We start from the raw sequence: 15,743 nt of genomic DNA on the forward strand, positions 1-15,743 counted from the left end.
GAGAAGCGAGTAATGCGTGGCCGGCAGAAGAGGCGGCTGACTTGGCTGAATCCGGGCATGAGTGATGAAATGCCTTGGAGCAGCATCCAAATACCAATGTTGATATGCTCACTAAGACGTGGAGACAGCTGTGGACGTTGATATTGTCATCCCCTTGAAATTTCGACTGCCGAGTAGGGGCTTATGAGGAGCCTCGAGCGGCCCACGCAGGCCACCTATTCCGCCCAATTCAACCCCTAATTGTGGTGTTTCCATACATTGGAAAGTCCTGTGATACGTTTGATTGCCTTGGGGCCTGTTGAGGGTCGAAAGCCACGAGACACCCCAAGATGTAGGTAGGGTTTAGGTCAAGAGACCAACAGTAGATAGTCTGGACTAAATGAGATTCCGTGTTTGAGACGAAGCTGCATTGGCTTTGATATTCAAGTTGGAGTCGCTTCACCAACTTGAATATCAAGGCTGACCCAAGGAGTAAGGAGTGCTCTTCGGGCGATCCCGTTCGTTTTACTTCCACATGTTAATAGTAGTTGGCAGCAGCTGCTGAAAAGCGATTTGTTGATGCATGCTCGGATAACGTTCCGTTTATGAATCGGACAATGGCAAAAATACAGCACTTACACACGAACGCGGAACGATGATCGCAATGATAAATCTCAGATCCCTCAAGGGTTCTCTGCGAGCATATTTGGCCCAATACATGACCCAGCTCTAGAACATCGTTTGATAATACAACATATAAAAAGGGTCCCCGTTTGACACGTTGCAAAAAGGGAATCGCGGCTGTGGAGAAGCGCCTGGTTGATTAAATGTCTGTGCGTCCGAATAAGGTCGCTCTGTTACGACGCGTGGTTTCAGGGATCGCCAGGTGGTTTTCGGATCGTCCTCGAGGCGGAATCTATTTTGTGATGGAAGATGCTGACGCCTCGGAAGTCTAGAGCCCGAGGTCCTTTGTGAGCGTGGGATCAATGTCCTAGGGGAACGGTTGTTGTCTGACCTTGTGTTTCGCCTTTGACAATGTACAACATGTTCATTCAAAATGTTGGCTGGAGGGAGGGAGATCAGTTCTATTCTGGGATGCCAAAGATCGCCCGGTCTTGTTGTCTCCCATGCTTGTGAGGAGGCATTAGGGGATTTGAGATCTTATCGTACAAAGGCCATTTCCAAACTTTGTGGAACACGAAAAGGCGCTTGACTGGCGTTCGAGACAGCCGGGCACAAGAGCCTCCCAGCGATATTGAGCAACTGATGGCATTTTCATGCCCCATATGGTTTGAGAGATAGCCACCTGAGGAACAACAATACACAATGGTGCAATAGCTGAGGCCGCTTGCGGAAGCCTCGCGTAGCTCCAGAGAACCATGGTTGCCCGGTCGCATCGGAAGGGTGAGACAGGAGGACAAACCGTGCAAGCGTGTGGCACTACGAATACATCGTGGAAACGCTCAGGGACTCAGTAAGTTTCGAAGCGGATAAGCAGACTCTAGATATTATGTCTAATGAAAATCGCTGAGAATTGTGAACGTAAATTTCTCTCAACATGATTGTCACCAGCTTTCCGCTTTGATATTCCCGTGGAGAAAATTATTTGGCTATTCATACGGCGGGTCAAATAAACAGGACCGGTAGCTGGCGGCGGCGCCGAAAGAAGATGGTTATGATGGTGGGATTGTAGTTCAAGAGGGTTGATGTCATATATAGCGCAAGCGGCGCCGTCGAATAAAAATTTGGCTGGTTCGATGTGCTGATTTGCGCAGAATAACGTGGAGAGGGAGAGAGGGACCAGCGACAGTAGAGATAACGACGAGAGCTTGTGCTGTAATCGATCGTAATCAGGGGATAACCAAAAGATATGTCAAGTTGCTATGTTTGGTTAGATGTTCCCTACATAACATCTATATCGATGAGGCGATTCTCGGAGTATGTCATAGTAGGAATTGAGATCAACGTTATCCTCCAGTAACGTATCAATCATATCACCAATCAGCCGCGAGGGGATCCAGAATCGTCATTAGAAGATCATGCCGTTACGACCTGCGGAAGGACTCCCCGAGGACGGGGATACAAGCCGCGGGTGGTTAAAGACCGACCAAACGTCTATTTCAGGAGGTACGGGGAAGAAACGACTTGGATAACATAAACAAATGATGGGCCTTGGAGAGAATCCCAGTCGTGGTGATCAACGGAATCAGTGGCAAATTGACCGAAGGGCGGTGAAAGTACTGTTCGTTCTAGGCTGTGTCATTTGTCACGGTCACAGACAAGTGAATAAGGCAATACATAAGCTCACGGCAAGCCAAAAAGGAAAGTTGAATCACTTGTCCCCCCTTAGTTCCTTAGTTCCCTGATGTGTTGCCCAACCCTCCGTTGTTGGGGGTTGTGAATAGGGGGTCGTGACCTTGCCACGTTCGACGACTGGGGTTAATTTTTTGCTTCCGGACACAGCGTCAACTACTCTTTGCCGAGCGTTAACAAGTTCTGTGAAGCCGCGCGCGAAGACAAATTAGTATTCCTGGGGCCGCCAGCAGCTTCTAAGATCGTGTTCCGGGATTTGGATTTCCTTCTTAGGGTTGCCAGGAAACAAACACCTGCTTCCTTTACTCCAGTTGCCACTCGTCTCCTTTCGTCAACAAACTTCATCAAACTCCCTTTCCACCTTATATGTCCTCAAACTTGCATCATTCCTCTCGTTATCACTGCCGCCATGTCGTCTAATAGGTACCAGAAAGATCTCGATAAAGACGCTCTTGAATGGAGAGCCCCACAGGCAAGTCGTTTCATCGGTGAAACACATTGGATACTAACGTGCCGCCCGCGTTATCTCTCGTCTAGGTTGCTGAGTTTCTTCGCTTTCGGTGCTTGGAGTGGCCGCCTTCCCACTGTGCCGAGATACTAGAGGAAATATGGCAAGGGATCCTGCAGCCATTTTTTGAGTGCGAATCAGTCTTGCTCAGGAGCGCGTCTTACTGACTTACGCCCAGAAACCGACCGAAAGATATTAAGAAGCAAGTCATTCTTGCTGACCGACTCGCGAATGTCGATTCTATTTGGGCCCCAGTCGGGCCACTTCCGATAAACTACATACCAGTCACCGACGTATGCAGCGCAATAGGTAGGGTGCTTTTAATTGTAAAGTGGTACATTCTGGCTCAATCATTCTTGTCTGTCATGCTTCTCACAGCATTCGTCCTCTCAATGGTCACCCCTCCACACCCAGAAGATGACTGGCTTTCGATTGCAGCCATTTTTGTTCACTTCTGCCGCGTCGCAAGTAGAGAAGATCGTCCCAAGACCGTCCATATTATCTGGCAGACCGCCAACGAGCAACGATTTCCGGCTCGTAAGCGACCACTCATTCTAGTTGACGAAGTCATCAAAGCTGCCCAAGCAACAAGCGCTCATCCTGCACGTGATGGCAACACCGCAGGCCCATCTCCGAAAGGCAGTGTGTCTGTTTTCCGTGCGCAGAAAATCGATGAATTGCTCGATGCCACGACTGGTGGGGCATGGCGAGAATGGCCACTCACAATGAAACCAATGAGCCCTCGGACGCCAATGACTGTGCGTTCATTCGAAGAACGATCGATCGAAGCAGCTTTCCCTCACTGTCGTTGCAGTGCGATGATACCTACATTCTTGTGAGCAACGGTCTCCACTTGGTTTTCATTTTCCCAATCACCATCACGGCTTTCATCTATCTCCTGCCTATCTTCCTCGAAACATGGAGACTGTTTCTTTACTCACCGGTTTTTTATTGAATAGCGCCATCAATCAACGTCGTCCTGTTTCGGCTCTGGCGTTCAACTTCAAAAACTTCCATGAGCTTTTACGTCAATTCAAACGTGAAGAAATACACTACTCGGCGTTGTGCGAAGCTGTACTGCCGGCGTGCAAAGCGTGTCACCGTGTGATGAAACAGATCGGGCTTGACTATACTGATGTTGTACGTGATGCTTCCTGATTCTTTTTTGGGATGCGGCTGCTGACGATCGACGACAAATAGGCACTCAGTTCCACGATACCGAAGGAATTGCTTGCAAGTGAATATGACCTCGAAGATGACGTTGACGAAGATTACGAAGTTGTCGACCGAAATCAATCCGACTCTGACGAGCGGTACGATAGCCCTTTAACACCTTCGCCATCACCACCACGCAATTATGAGCCTTACCCGTCCCATCCCCCAGCCCACCCCCAGAACCAATCTCTCAGCGTTCTTAACCCTCGTTATCCCCATTCACCGACCCAAGCGCCCCTGCCAATTTCTAAACTATACCCGCCCTCCCCATCTCCCAGCCCGCCTAAAACTCTCCAGGCCGCTCCCGCTGAAGTTCCTAAAAGTCTGAAAACCCCAGTTGTTAACCGTTCCTGGATGCGCTCATCCCCAGTAGCCAGCCAGCAACTGACCGAAACAATCACGGCCAAAGGCAGAAAAGTGGCACCCTTGATAATGCCGCCTCCGCCACTTCCACATGGTAATGGCGCCAATAATAGACCATCTTCCCCTCAGCCTCAGGTGCCTCAGGCTCAGGCTCAGGCCCCGCCGAAGTCATCCGCTGCGAAACGTCACCCCAATGGAACCGTCAGTCCGCCCTCGTCCCCAAGTCCTCCCCCTAATGTTGTTCAGCAGCAGCAGGCTCAGGCCCGGCAGACCGCACATTACCCATGGTTCCTATTCCCTACCTCGTTCACTCAGCAACAAGCCTTAGCCTACCCACATCATTTCCGACAACAACCGGCCCCTGCATCACCGCAACGCATGGCGCAGCAACCTTATGACATGAAGATGATGTTGCCGACTCAGTTCATGCATGCTCAGCCTTCAGCTGCATACGCGCAACGGGGAGCAAGTGCCCAGCAGCAGGAGTGGCAAGAACAACAACCGTCACAGCCGCCACGCCCTCAGAATCGTGCGCGATACGCTTATTCCGTGGCTCCTACCTCTGGGCCACTTCAATTCATGCCTGCTCCTCCTGACCACCAAGCCTACTTCACTCATGCGTTGGCCCTCGTACCTGTTGGTCATGGCTCACGTCCGCATCCGGTACCTCCCCTGCCGACGGCTGTCCCTCCACTTACTGTCGAGCCCCGGAAGTCATACCGCCCGCCCCAGCAGCTTCCATTTCACCTGTGCCAGTGGAAAGCCCTACACCCCTGACTCTCGCCTTATCCACCGATTCCGAGCCCCCGACTCGCCCGCCTTCAGTTCCTTCTTATATCGAGTCTGCTCCACCTACTCGACCACCTTCAGTTTCTCCTCCTCCACTGCCACCGAAGGACACTTCGTTTATGCGGGCATCTGCGTTTGCACTTCCTGATTCCCCTCACTACCCATCTATCCCTTCCCCATCTCCTCGCCACACGCTACTCAGCATCAGATCTTCCATGAGTATCCTCATATCCAGCCTGCACTCGGGGTTGATCCCGACGCCTTTATGGGTTCCAATGCCTCGCTTTCTCTGGTGAAAATTAAGAATAAGGCTAAGTCAGTCATCTCGCTTTTCAAGAAGCCACCGGCAATTGAGGAAGCCGAAAGTGAGTCTTCACCCAGTGAACGGGACGAGGATGTTGCCACGCTAGCTACGGTCAGTGAGGCGCGCAGTCAGTATCGCCGTTGGGGCCTTAGTCCTCATGCGAGCATTCAGGATGTGGCTGGTTGGGAGGAGTCGCAATGGGATGAGGAAGAACCTTCCACTCCTCGAGCGCCGACCTTTGACATGTATGGTGCCCCCAGTATGAGTACCCATGAGATGGGGGATGATGATGAAGACGCAGAATATGATGAATGGAGAAACGAAGGGACGAAGAAATTCTCAAGGATGTTCAAGGTCAAGAGCGGATCGTCGTCCTCCCCTTCTCCCCCGAGATATGGTCATGGTCATATCCACGGTCGTTCAAGATCTGCTACCATCGCATCTTCCTATGCGGTGTCGCCACCATCGACCTATTCCCGAAATCGACCTATAACTTCTTCCCCTACGATGTCTACCACACGTGCACGATCGGGCTCCGGTGCTATACCGCCGAAAATGCAGCTTTATCACCATGGAATGTCAGTGGCACCAAGTGCCTCAGATAACACTGTTTATCACCCATCGTCTGTCTACTCTGCGGATGAGTACGAGTCTGATAGCAGTGTCACCACGCCTGTTTTCCCCAGCAACTACCCTCGACGGGGTTCGTATATTAATTTGCTTTCGGTTTTTCTTCACCCTTAAACGTATGTCTTAATGACTTTTCTGCTGTTATTTAGTACTGGCTTTGGACTGGGTTCTGTATGTGTTATTTTTTTAAGTACCTTTTTGTTTTAACTAGGCCCCCCTCGAGTCTTTCCTTTCGCTGGCACACAAAAAGTAATTTCACTCACGATCCGCAAACGCCTTTCATATAATGTTTAATGACCTTCTTCCAATCATTTGTCTTTCGCGCCCCCACCACATTTACGCTATTTGTAACGATACGGGACTGCTTTCTTGGCGCCCTTTATTTCTTTCAAAGTTGGCTGTCACGTATATTTGTATCGTTTCGTTAATGACAATCTTCTTACGCCCATTTGTATACCGCATTACTTTACGCTATAGCCTTGTGAGTAGCAAAACGTAGATAGAGGCCGTGACCACTGGCCATTGATGAGTTTTGCTTTCCCATTACATAATTGTCGCTGATTTTCGTGTAGCCCTAGTTACAGTACTGTTACATAGCGTCGGCTATTCACGACGGCGTTGATTGGCGGAAGCGATAATGTTACTCATGCAATACAAGTGGTTTTATCATACAAGTCAGTTATGAGACATGGGAGGAGACCTTTTGATGGGCGGGGTTCACCTGGTGATCAATTTACAGGAATATTGATAGACCAACTCCGCTGGGGCTACGGCAGTCGGCATGATTTGAAAAGTCATTCCTCCAGTTCAGGGTGAAATATAAACGAAAGATCGTACCAGTGAGTGAGGGGATCGAGGAGGATGGGCGGTGGATGTGAAGTTAGAATTTGTGGCATTGTCATGTTTCAACGCAGATACCACCCGAGAAGAAAAGAATTAACGACGAGGATCGAAAGGAAATGCTGTCATGATTTTCCTTACTTATGTACACGAAAGAGAATGATGTGAGGCACGGAATCCGACCACAGACCAGCAAAAGCTCGTCTTTCAACAAACCACGCGGTAGATTACTTAAGTAAGAAATGGGTCAATATTGTGGGGTAATTAACGCTACATGTGAGCCCTTTAGCGGTAATGTAGCGGAGTTGGCCGAATCAATTTGGTCATGGATTCATTCGTTGCTACCTCTTATTTTCTGTTTCGCCCTGAACGGACCAACGAATGCCTGACACGATGCGTCCCTCTGCAATGCAAAGGGACGCATCGTGCCATCAGTACCGACTGCTATCATCGACCGCATTCTAACTCTTACACCTGCTCAGGGCCTCAGGTTGTGATTTTTGTTTCCTGGGATTCGTGCTCTACAGGGCCGGGCGAGCACTTCGGCAGGTCGCCGTGTTCCAGCAAAGGAACCATCTGCTATGTGACTTGCGCCATCCCCCCAATAAGGCTGCTAGGTATTCCATCCATCAATTATCATATCTTACCTGGTGCCCATTGGCTCACCAACTAGTAACACAAGACTGTCTCGGCGTAAAACGTTGCAGAATAGATATTCCTTGCATCCGTTGTATATTTTGCGCCCGAACAGGCCGATAAGAGTCCATGCAGGTGGCGACTGCATATTATTTTCCCCGGAAGTGAGCAAGATATGAACGTGGCCTACCTCAAATAGAGCCAAGGATCTCAGAAAACGCATCCCAGTCTTGCTCGTCTCCTTCAGCTTCTGGTCCTTTATTAATGGCAGCGATTTCTGTGCTCTATTCCATCGCCTTGGCTTTCATTCTTTCAACTCAGGCTTTCCCTACCTCCCGGAGTTGGCGTGGCGGCCCACCTCACATGAATGGGGAAGAGGCTAGAGCATTGCACTACTCTACAAGAGGTGACTCGCTCCGCACCGGTCGGGACTTTTCGCAGAGTTTGTGCCACTTAATGAATGAGGACCAGATGAACCAGATGGATCTTCTCCTTCAGAAGGCCAAGGTATGTATTTGCAGACCCAACCGAGAGCCACATCGAATGATTGACGCTAGGAGTATGCGATTTACACTTGGGGTCCGGGTTGGGATCAAGTTTTGGTGAATCCTGAAGGTGTATGTACGTGAATCTTTATCATAAAAACCGCTGATGATGAACTCGACACAGTACCCTTGGGGCACGGCATATGCGTGTTATCCGTTTTCGATGAACTATACAGTAATATGGGACGCAGAGCCTTCGTGTACGCTTTCAATCGCAAGTGACAATGGAACCATCGTGGGTCTTTCTACCTCCATATTTTTATTATAGCAATTTTCTCTCGGCTTACGGATATCCTAGTGGCGCGGCATCGATTATGCGCAACTGAGTCTCTCTCAGGGGACCCTCTCTCAGACCACGTCCACAGTTACGTGTGAGTCGAAATATGCCAGCATCTACCGATACCACTATTCATACTCCTGTTTCTAGCTAGTACTGCCATGGCTAGCGGAACCTCGTTCACGGTTAAACTTGAGGCTGGCCCCGACATGCTCAAGACTGGCTTCGAACAGCAAAGTAGGATATTCTGAATTTGCCGTGTTTGCCTCCAAAATCTAATCTCAATCCATCAGCCAGTTGGACTACGACTAACACCAACTCTAAGGGTGACAGTGTTGAGGTCGGGTACGATACTCGCTCCACACTGACAAATGCTATCCAATGCACCGGCCCGGTCAATGTCACAATGTATGCCCAGGTTCGGACCTGCAGTTATCAGGGCGGTTACACCATCCCCATCACAATGCATGGTTGGCTCTGGTTCTATTACCCAGATCTAATCCAGGAGCATTTCGAATGTTCGTAGGCTGCTATTGACTAACCAACAGAGATTTATTGATGTCTTGTTCATTCCGTTTAGGGGCCGTTAATATGGATGCGATCACCAATCTCGATGTGCGCCAGCAGAACATAACGATGGCCGTCAACCTAGACACCGAATCGTGGGGTAACTTCTTTGGTAAATTTCACTTCTTCGATGAGATGACCTAGCATTCACCTGTGTGTCCAAAAGCAACTTGCACTCCCCTTAATGAAAGCACAAGCAGCGCTAACCCTCCCACTCTCACGACCATTGGCGCGATTCCCACAACTTTTGGTGTGTCTCCCACTGCCAATGGTGCCCGTCCTCCCTGACGAGTCGAGTTTCATGTATTTGTATTTTGTAAATATTGTGTAACCATAAAATTTAATGGCAAGGAATATAATTTTCTTCTAATCTGGAGTACAGCGATAGCCCCGAAAGATGACCACAGTGGGAAATAAATCACGGTAAAAAAAATATTGGGGACACCAGGTGAAAATCGCAGTATCTTACGGTGGAATATACTAGTAGAATACCTGAAGTCCCAGGGAAATTACTTGGAAGGAGCGCGCTGTTTAGAACTCGGAGATCCCTTAGTAAATACTGTACTCACACGACCAACTTACCGGCCGAGCGAGGCACGTGACTAGTCACATGATATAAACTGCCAACTGGCAACTCGTTGTGACGCGTGACACCCAACCGGCAGGGGAAATTTGGAAAATTTTGAATGTAAATCCATTCCTGAAATGGAAATTTTAAATTACTTTGCATAGCCACCTTGTCTCAGCAGAACTGGCATGACAGCTGGACACCTCAACTGCCGACTGTTGATGAGCGACACTTGATCTCGGAGCTGGACTATAAGCGTGAAGCTCAGTCTCAGCTAATATGCGTGAAGAACTGAGGGAAAAGGAAATGAATTCAAATGAATGAATATATCCGTGGCCTGGCACGGGTTAGTCCGAAATAATATAAAAGAGGTCTTGTGACTAAGTAGTCACATGGTGGATTCTGGGCAAGTTGCTCTCCCAGAATGTTCCCACGCTAACGCAGGAATGTGGCTGTTCAGGTTAGCTCCGTTGGAGTACCCTCATAGCACACGGTTCCTCCAACACCGACTGCCTGTGATGTGTGACAGGCCCTGAATTTCGACCGGACCAGGAGGTGCATGACTGGTAGTTGGTTGTGTGAGTACAGTACCTGTCAGGAACTGTAAGGACTTACAATGTGTACCCACACATTGTCTGTCCTTTGCATACTTCACATCAAGCGCGACTGCAGTCGCACTTCAGTAACATAGATAACATGTATAATATAAAGCTGCATTACATCATGTAGATACATGTATATAAGATGTGCAGGTAGGAGGAAAGGCCCCTCACCCTTTACTCCCCCGTCAACAATACAGCTCATTAAAGCGTACTTGTGTGATGGACCGGGAGTGTGAGGCGCTTATAACCACATGCTTACAGGAATGTTGTAGGGGATTAACCTTACTTCACTATAATTCCGATTATAGTGATGCTGTTCTTTCTTTATTTATTTGTGCCGAGATATGTAAATTACATATATATACCTTGGAGTAGTTGTAAAGGCCTGGTAGCCTTTTACCTCTACCCCATTGAATATACAGCACATTTAAGCTTATATTTAGATGGACTAACTGAGGCCTGAGGCAAACAGGGGAACGGAACGTTACCATCCCCAAATAAGTAAGCAACCTTTCAAACATGTTGAACGCGTATCTGGATGATCCGCAAGGGCATGCAAAGTCATCCGGGCTTGTAAGGTCGGAGGGGTGGGACTTCAGCTTCAGTGACTTGGGTGGAGCACTGTGCTTCGTTCTTATGTTGGTGTCCCAATTTCAGACAGAAGCCTTACGATGAAGAGAAGAGACTAGGGGGGAAATCCAAGTCGATATATGAACTGAGGTACATCCGGTGTAACCTACACATGTTATAAGCACAAGTAACTAAATAGGACTGGCCCGGAAGGAGTGGCAGATCAAGTGCGATATTAATGAATGAAGAAATAGACAAATGGTTAATATTGGCAAACTTGGTCAACAAAAGGCAAACAAGAAATAACAAGTGGCAAAGGAGGAACAATAGTCCACAAGCGAACAAAAGAGAAAAGGCCATCCGACCATCTAGCAAGCTGTAAGGAGTGATGTTCCTTGAGGCCGACCATCTTTATTCCCTTGCTATAAATAATGTACAGTGACTGCAAAGTCGTTAAACTAGGAAGGTAAAGAGCAAAAGGCAAAAGGCAAAAGATACAGCCAGTACATGAACAAAAAAAAAAAAAAATATATATATATATATATAGATAAATAAATAAAAGAGAGGCCAGCAATGTTGACCAGGGGGAAAAAGCTCAGGTGGCACCAGGGCAGGCATCGCACTGACCCCGAGCCCAGGGCCATCGACCAAGAGTGCCCAATTGCCACCTTATAAAATGCCGAGTGCGGCTTTGGCAATTGGGTTCATGGGTAGTTCTGCAAGAACTAGGACAGTTCACAGGAACATCCACACAGCCTACACACTGTAGACTAGGTGTCCCACTATAGACTTGCGGAGTCATCTCCTTTGGTTCCCCCTGACGAGGGTGCAGCCCAAGCAGACAACCAAGCCCGGAACCCCCCCCCAAAAAAAAAAAAAAAAAATCAAATTAAATTAAAGCCCCATGAAACCTTACCATCCGCCCACCTCAGCCCAAACCACAGTGCAGTGCCCATGAAACCACATCCACCAAACATAACTGATGCCTGCCTGTGCCCACCAGTCACCTGACAGCTGCTCAGACAGTCCCTGGCCACTATCAGCCCAAGATGGCCCTGCCGGAAGCGCTCCCCCTCACCCCCCATTCACCCTGTCACATTATAACTGCACGACTTTCATGTCTCAACTGCAATACCCCAAGAAATGCCAGGCCCCAAAATCGTCCTGGTCATGCAGGGCCAAAACTCGCGTTATATTTGAATCTTTTGCAGCTCTCAAACCCAAGTCTAAGCTCTATCACTGCCCTAGCTTCCCCAAGTAAATGTGGAGGTTGCAGCCCTGGTTGTAGCTTCTCTGTGGGAGCCGAGCCAAGAGACATCCCCTTCTGCCACAGTGGATGAGATCTTAAGGGCGGTCACGACAATGTGCAACACACTGACAAAAAACCCTGACCAGCAACCTAAGTGCAAATAGTTCATCGTAAAAACCATTACCACCTGCCATCCCACTGCGAAAACCTGTACAACCTGTGTAAACTAATCCATACCATAACCAAATAAGCATTACCCATGTCTCTCCTAATTGCACGGCCAATCTGTCCACTGTCTCAAGACAGAAACGCCACTGCCAAATCTCTACCCTAGCATGGCCACAACATCTGGGCATGAAACCCATTACATCCTAATATCTCGCAAAAACAACTTCCCCCCAATAGAATTAATGAACACCACTATGCCCCCTGGCCTGCCTGTAACTCTCTGAACTTGTGCCCCAAATTGACCCACCCCCTCACGCCAAAATTGCCCACACTTGGATCCTGGAAAACCCAAACCCCCCTAACTGCCAACCAAATAGACGACCCCTGGGCAGACCCCGCTCCTCCCCCCCAAATTTTGAATCCCAATCGCACCCACAACATCGTCCCAAATGCCGATGCTTTCTAGTAGTTGGAAATAAATACGGGTATCTCCACCGGAACTGTGTCAGTTCCCTCAGCCCCCAACAAGTACTCCACTAATCCATGGAGGTAATTACCCCCCTATTTGCCCCATAACCTCTGACAAGGCCCCAGTCTGAACAGTCATCCGTACCCCTCCATACAACCTTCCAATCCCTGCTGACACCCGAGGATGAACAAATGGCAGCAGCCATAACCAATGTGCCGCAAAACTTCGCCATCACTATAGCTGACCGGGATGATGAGAACACCCATGACTCTGACTCCGACAATACAGACACCTCTCAACCCAGCCCCCATTTTGGGAAGAACTACCGCGGAAGCAGTAAAAACCATGACCCCACTCCAGCAACCGAAAATGAAATGAGGAAACACGCGAGATCACCCACTGCCACAAGACTCCAAGGCCCTTTAAAGGCCCCCCCCTGCTTCCTCCCCCCAAAAGCGATGAGGCCCCCCCTCTCTACCCCCCAAATTCTCAAACCCTCCTTTGCACCCACTCCTGACGTCTTTGACTTTGAGTCTGGAGGCTCGGTGGCCTTCCTAAAAAATGTAAACCCTACCGAATTCCCTCCATCCCGGAGCCCAGCCATGGATGGGGATGGATCTCCCATTGCCACTGACCACCTGACCTTCATGCCGGTATCTGCTGAAAAACCCGATGATGGAAGAGACGACCTCAACTGGCTACCCCTAGGCCCTGGCCTAGCCAACTTTTATGTGCATGGCCTCCGCCCAGGTCACCTCCTTGAAGGAGCGAACCCCAACCATGCCAAAGCCTGGCTAAAAAAGGAAGGCGCCATCCTAGTCCTACCCCTAGATGCTGCCCACAGCGAAGAAGACACCAGTAACTTCCAGACCAACATGGAAGCCTTCCTCAAAAGGGCATTCCCACATCAAGTTGGGGAAGTAAGCATTATCCCCCCTGTCCCCATTGATCTCAGACATGGCAGAACCCCCCAATATGCTAAACCGTGGGGCTTCTTAATTGATGGCTGTCAGGGCACACCCACCTGACCCGTCCCCACCTAACCCGGTGCCCCACCATCCGCTCCTCCCGATGTCAGGGACGCGTCTGGGGTAGAGGGGGTCCGGATGTATCGCCCGGCAGAAGGGCCCTCACAGGGTGCAAACCGGGCGTGCGTGCTGGCGGGTCCGGGGAGGGACAGCAGTCCCTGGCCACTTAGACTGAAGTGGAGAATGTGTTATTGTTATTAAAAGGGAAAACTATACTACTTACCTGAAGTGGAGAATGTGAGAAGAAGGTTACTTCTTCGGTTCCCACTTCAGGTACATTTATGTACATGCGGCTTGAGTCACATGACGAGTGCCACGTCACCCTCGGAGGCAGCCGCAGGCATCCGGGTATCCCCGCGGGGGATCCCGAGAGCGTCCGCTGCATGCGCGCGTGCTGGGCACAGTGGGGAGCCGTCCGGGGTGTGTGGGCCGGACGGGTCAATAGTACATTGATACAAAGGAAGGTGGTCTGTGTAGATAGAAGGAAATAAACAAGAAAAGGAAGATGAGAGGAATGGGATAAAGAAAGGGGAAGAAAGAGAGAAAGGAAAGGGGAGGAGAGACAGAAGGAGGAGGGAGAGGGTTGGACAGTGGGGAGCGGGTGTGGTGTGGCTGGGTGGGTCCGGGTGGACCCGGGTCAGGCAGGTGTGCCCTGACACCCGACCTCCCCCTCTTTTCCCTTCCCTTTCTTCTTCCCCTTCTTTTCTATTCTCTCTCCTCTTTATTCCTTTCTTATCACACGGATGACTTCCTTTGTATCAATGTACCATTGACCCGGCTGCAGTGTAACGCGCCCGAACCCGGACACACCGGACGACCCCCCGCATACCGGAAGCTCCTAGGACCTCTTACGGAGGTACCCGGATGGAGGTGGCTGTGTGCTTGGATGACGTGGCGCTTCCCACGTGGCCTTCAACCACATGTATATAAACACAGCCTAAGTGGGAACTGAGAAGCAACCTTCTTCTCACATTTCCCACTTTAGGCAAGTAGCTTACACTTCCCCTGATAATAACAATAACACATTTCCCACTTTAGTCTCAGTGGCCAGGGACCCTTGTCTGCTTCGGGCCCGTTGTTACGCACGCCCGCGTCATACCTACCGGACCCTCAGCCTCGGGCGATACACCCGGGCGCTCTCGACCCCGGGTCGGTCCCTGACAATGGCCTGAACCCCCAATTTGCTGACCTCCTCATATGCGAACACTTATGGATATGCAAGATGTTTGGGTTTATCGCTATTGGCACTAGATTCAAACCCTCTTCCTTCATGATTTCAATTGTGGGAATGGGCAACAGGTTGAAGGACATGAACAATATAAAAGATGCCGTCAAGCAAACTATCTCCAAATCACCAAGCCCTTTCCGAACATTCCTAGAAGAGGCAAGCATGACAAGTGACCAAATAAAGGAAATCGTAGACAGTGTCAGAGTAATCCCCCGAGGATATGCCCCCAATGGAAAGGAATACAATGAGAACACTGAAGAAAAAAGAAGGCCAACCTCGGACAAATCGGTAACTATGTGGGAGCTGCATATAGACCTGTCAGGGCACACCTGCCTGACCCGGCCCCACCCGGCCCCACTTCACCCGGTACCCCGCCACCCGGCCTTCCCCTACCTCCTCCCCCCTCTCCTTTCTTTCCTTCTTTCTCCATTCACTCCCTCTTTACTTATTTCACCTTCTCTTTATTTTCTCCTTATTCTACACGGACGACTTTTCCTTGTATCAATGTACCATTGACCCACCCGCAGCGCGCTCACGACACGCCCAGCCCGGGCGCCTTGGGCGACCCCCGCTATCTCCAGCTCGCGCGTTCACAGCGGACGCCCTCGGGATCCCCCACAGGGACACCCGGGTGACTATGGCTGTATGCGAGGATGATGTGGCACCCGTCATGTGACCTAAGCCGCATGTATATAAACATACCTGAAGTGGGAACCGAAGAAGTAGCCTTCTTCTCATCCTTTCCCACTTCAGGTAAGCAACATAGTGTTCCCTTTTAATAATAATAACATCCTTTCCCACTTCAGTCTAAGTGGCCAGGGTGTTAGAACAGGCGGAAACGGACGACTCCGGAGTGGAATCGGAGACTTAGCGTGGAGGGACCTTGGCCTCAGCG

At 49.8% G+C, this 15,743-nt stretch overlaps 4 protein-coding genes across 4 annotated transcripts; all 4 read left to right on the forward strand.

The window, feature by feature from the left end:
- The first annotated feature begins 2,913 nt into the window (after positions 1–2,913).
- On the forward strand, positions 2,914–5,294 carry EI90DRAFT_455658 (uncharacterized protein). The gene is made up of 4 exons (XM_039067638.1): positions 2,914–3,109; positions 3,179–3,635; positions 3,760–3,940; positions 4,001–5,294. The coding sequence occupies exons 2-4, from the start codon at positions 3,193–3,195 to the stop codon at positions 5,153–5,155; spliced, it is 1,779 nt and encodes a 592-aa protein (XP_038918219.1). The 5' UTR covers positions 2,914–3,109; positions 3,179–3,192; the 3' UTR covers positions 5,156–5,294.
- On the forward strand, positions 5,294–6,301 carry EI90DRAFT_456690 (uncharacterized protein). Its single transcript, XM_039067639.1, has one exon. The coding sequence runs from the start codon at positions 5,433–5,435 to the stop codon at positions 6,213–6,215; it is 783 nt and encodes a 260-aa protein (XP_038918220.1). The 5' UTR covers positions 5,294–5,432; the 3' UTR covers positions 6,216–6,301.
- Positions 6,302–7,841: 1,540 nt separating this feature from the next.
- Positions 7,842–9,254, forward strand: EI90DRAFT_3121152 (uncharacterized protein; the record flags this gene model as incomplete). The annotated part of the gene is made up of 8 exons (XM_039063374.1): positions 7,842–8,084; positions 8,135–8,194; positions 8,247–8,357; positions 8,421–8,493; positions 8,550–8,636; positions 8,693–8,917; positions 8,980–9,078; positions 9,133–9,254. The coding sequence occupies 8 exons, from the start codon at positions 7,842–7,844 to the stop codon at positions 9,252–9,254; spliced, it is 1,020 nt and encodes a 339-aa protein (XP_038918221.1).
- Positions 9,255–12,783: 3,529 nt separating this feature from the next.
- Positions 12,784–13,620, forward strand: EI90DRAFT_3121153 (uncharacterized protein; the record flags this gene model as incomplete). Its single annotated transcript, XM_039063375.1, has 1 exon — positions 12,784–13,620. The coding sequence occupies one exon, from the start codon at positions 12,784–12,786 to the stop codon at positions 13,618–13,620; it is 837 nt and encodes a 278-aa protein (XP_038918222.1).
- Positions 13,621–15,743: the final 2,123 nt, after the last annotated feature.

Source organism: Cantharellus anzutake (assembly GCF_015039405.1).
Source record: "Cantharellus anzutake strain C23 chromosome Unknown EI90scaffold_15, whole genome shotgun sequence".
In the NCBI taxonomy this organism is placed as follows: Eukaryota; Fungi; Basidiomycota; class Agaricomycetes; order Cantharellales; family Hydnaceae; genus Cantharellus; species Cantharellus anzutake.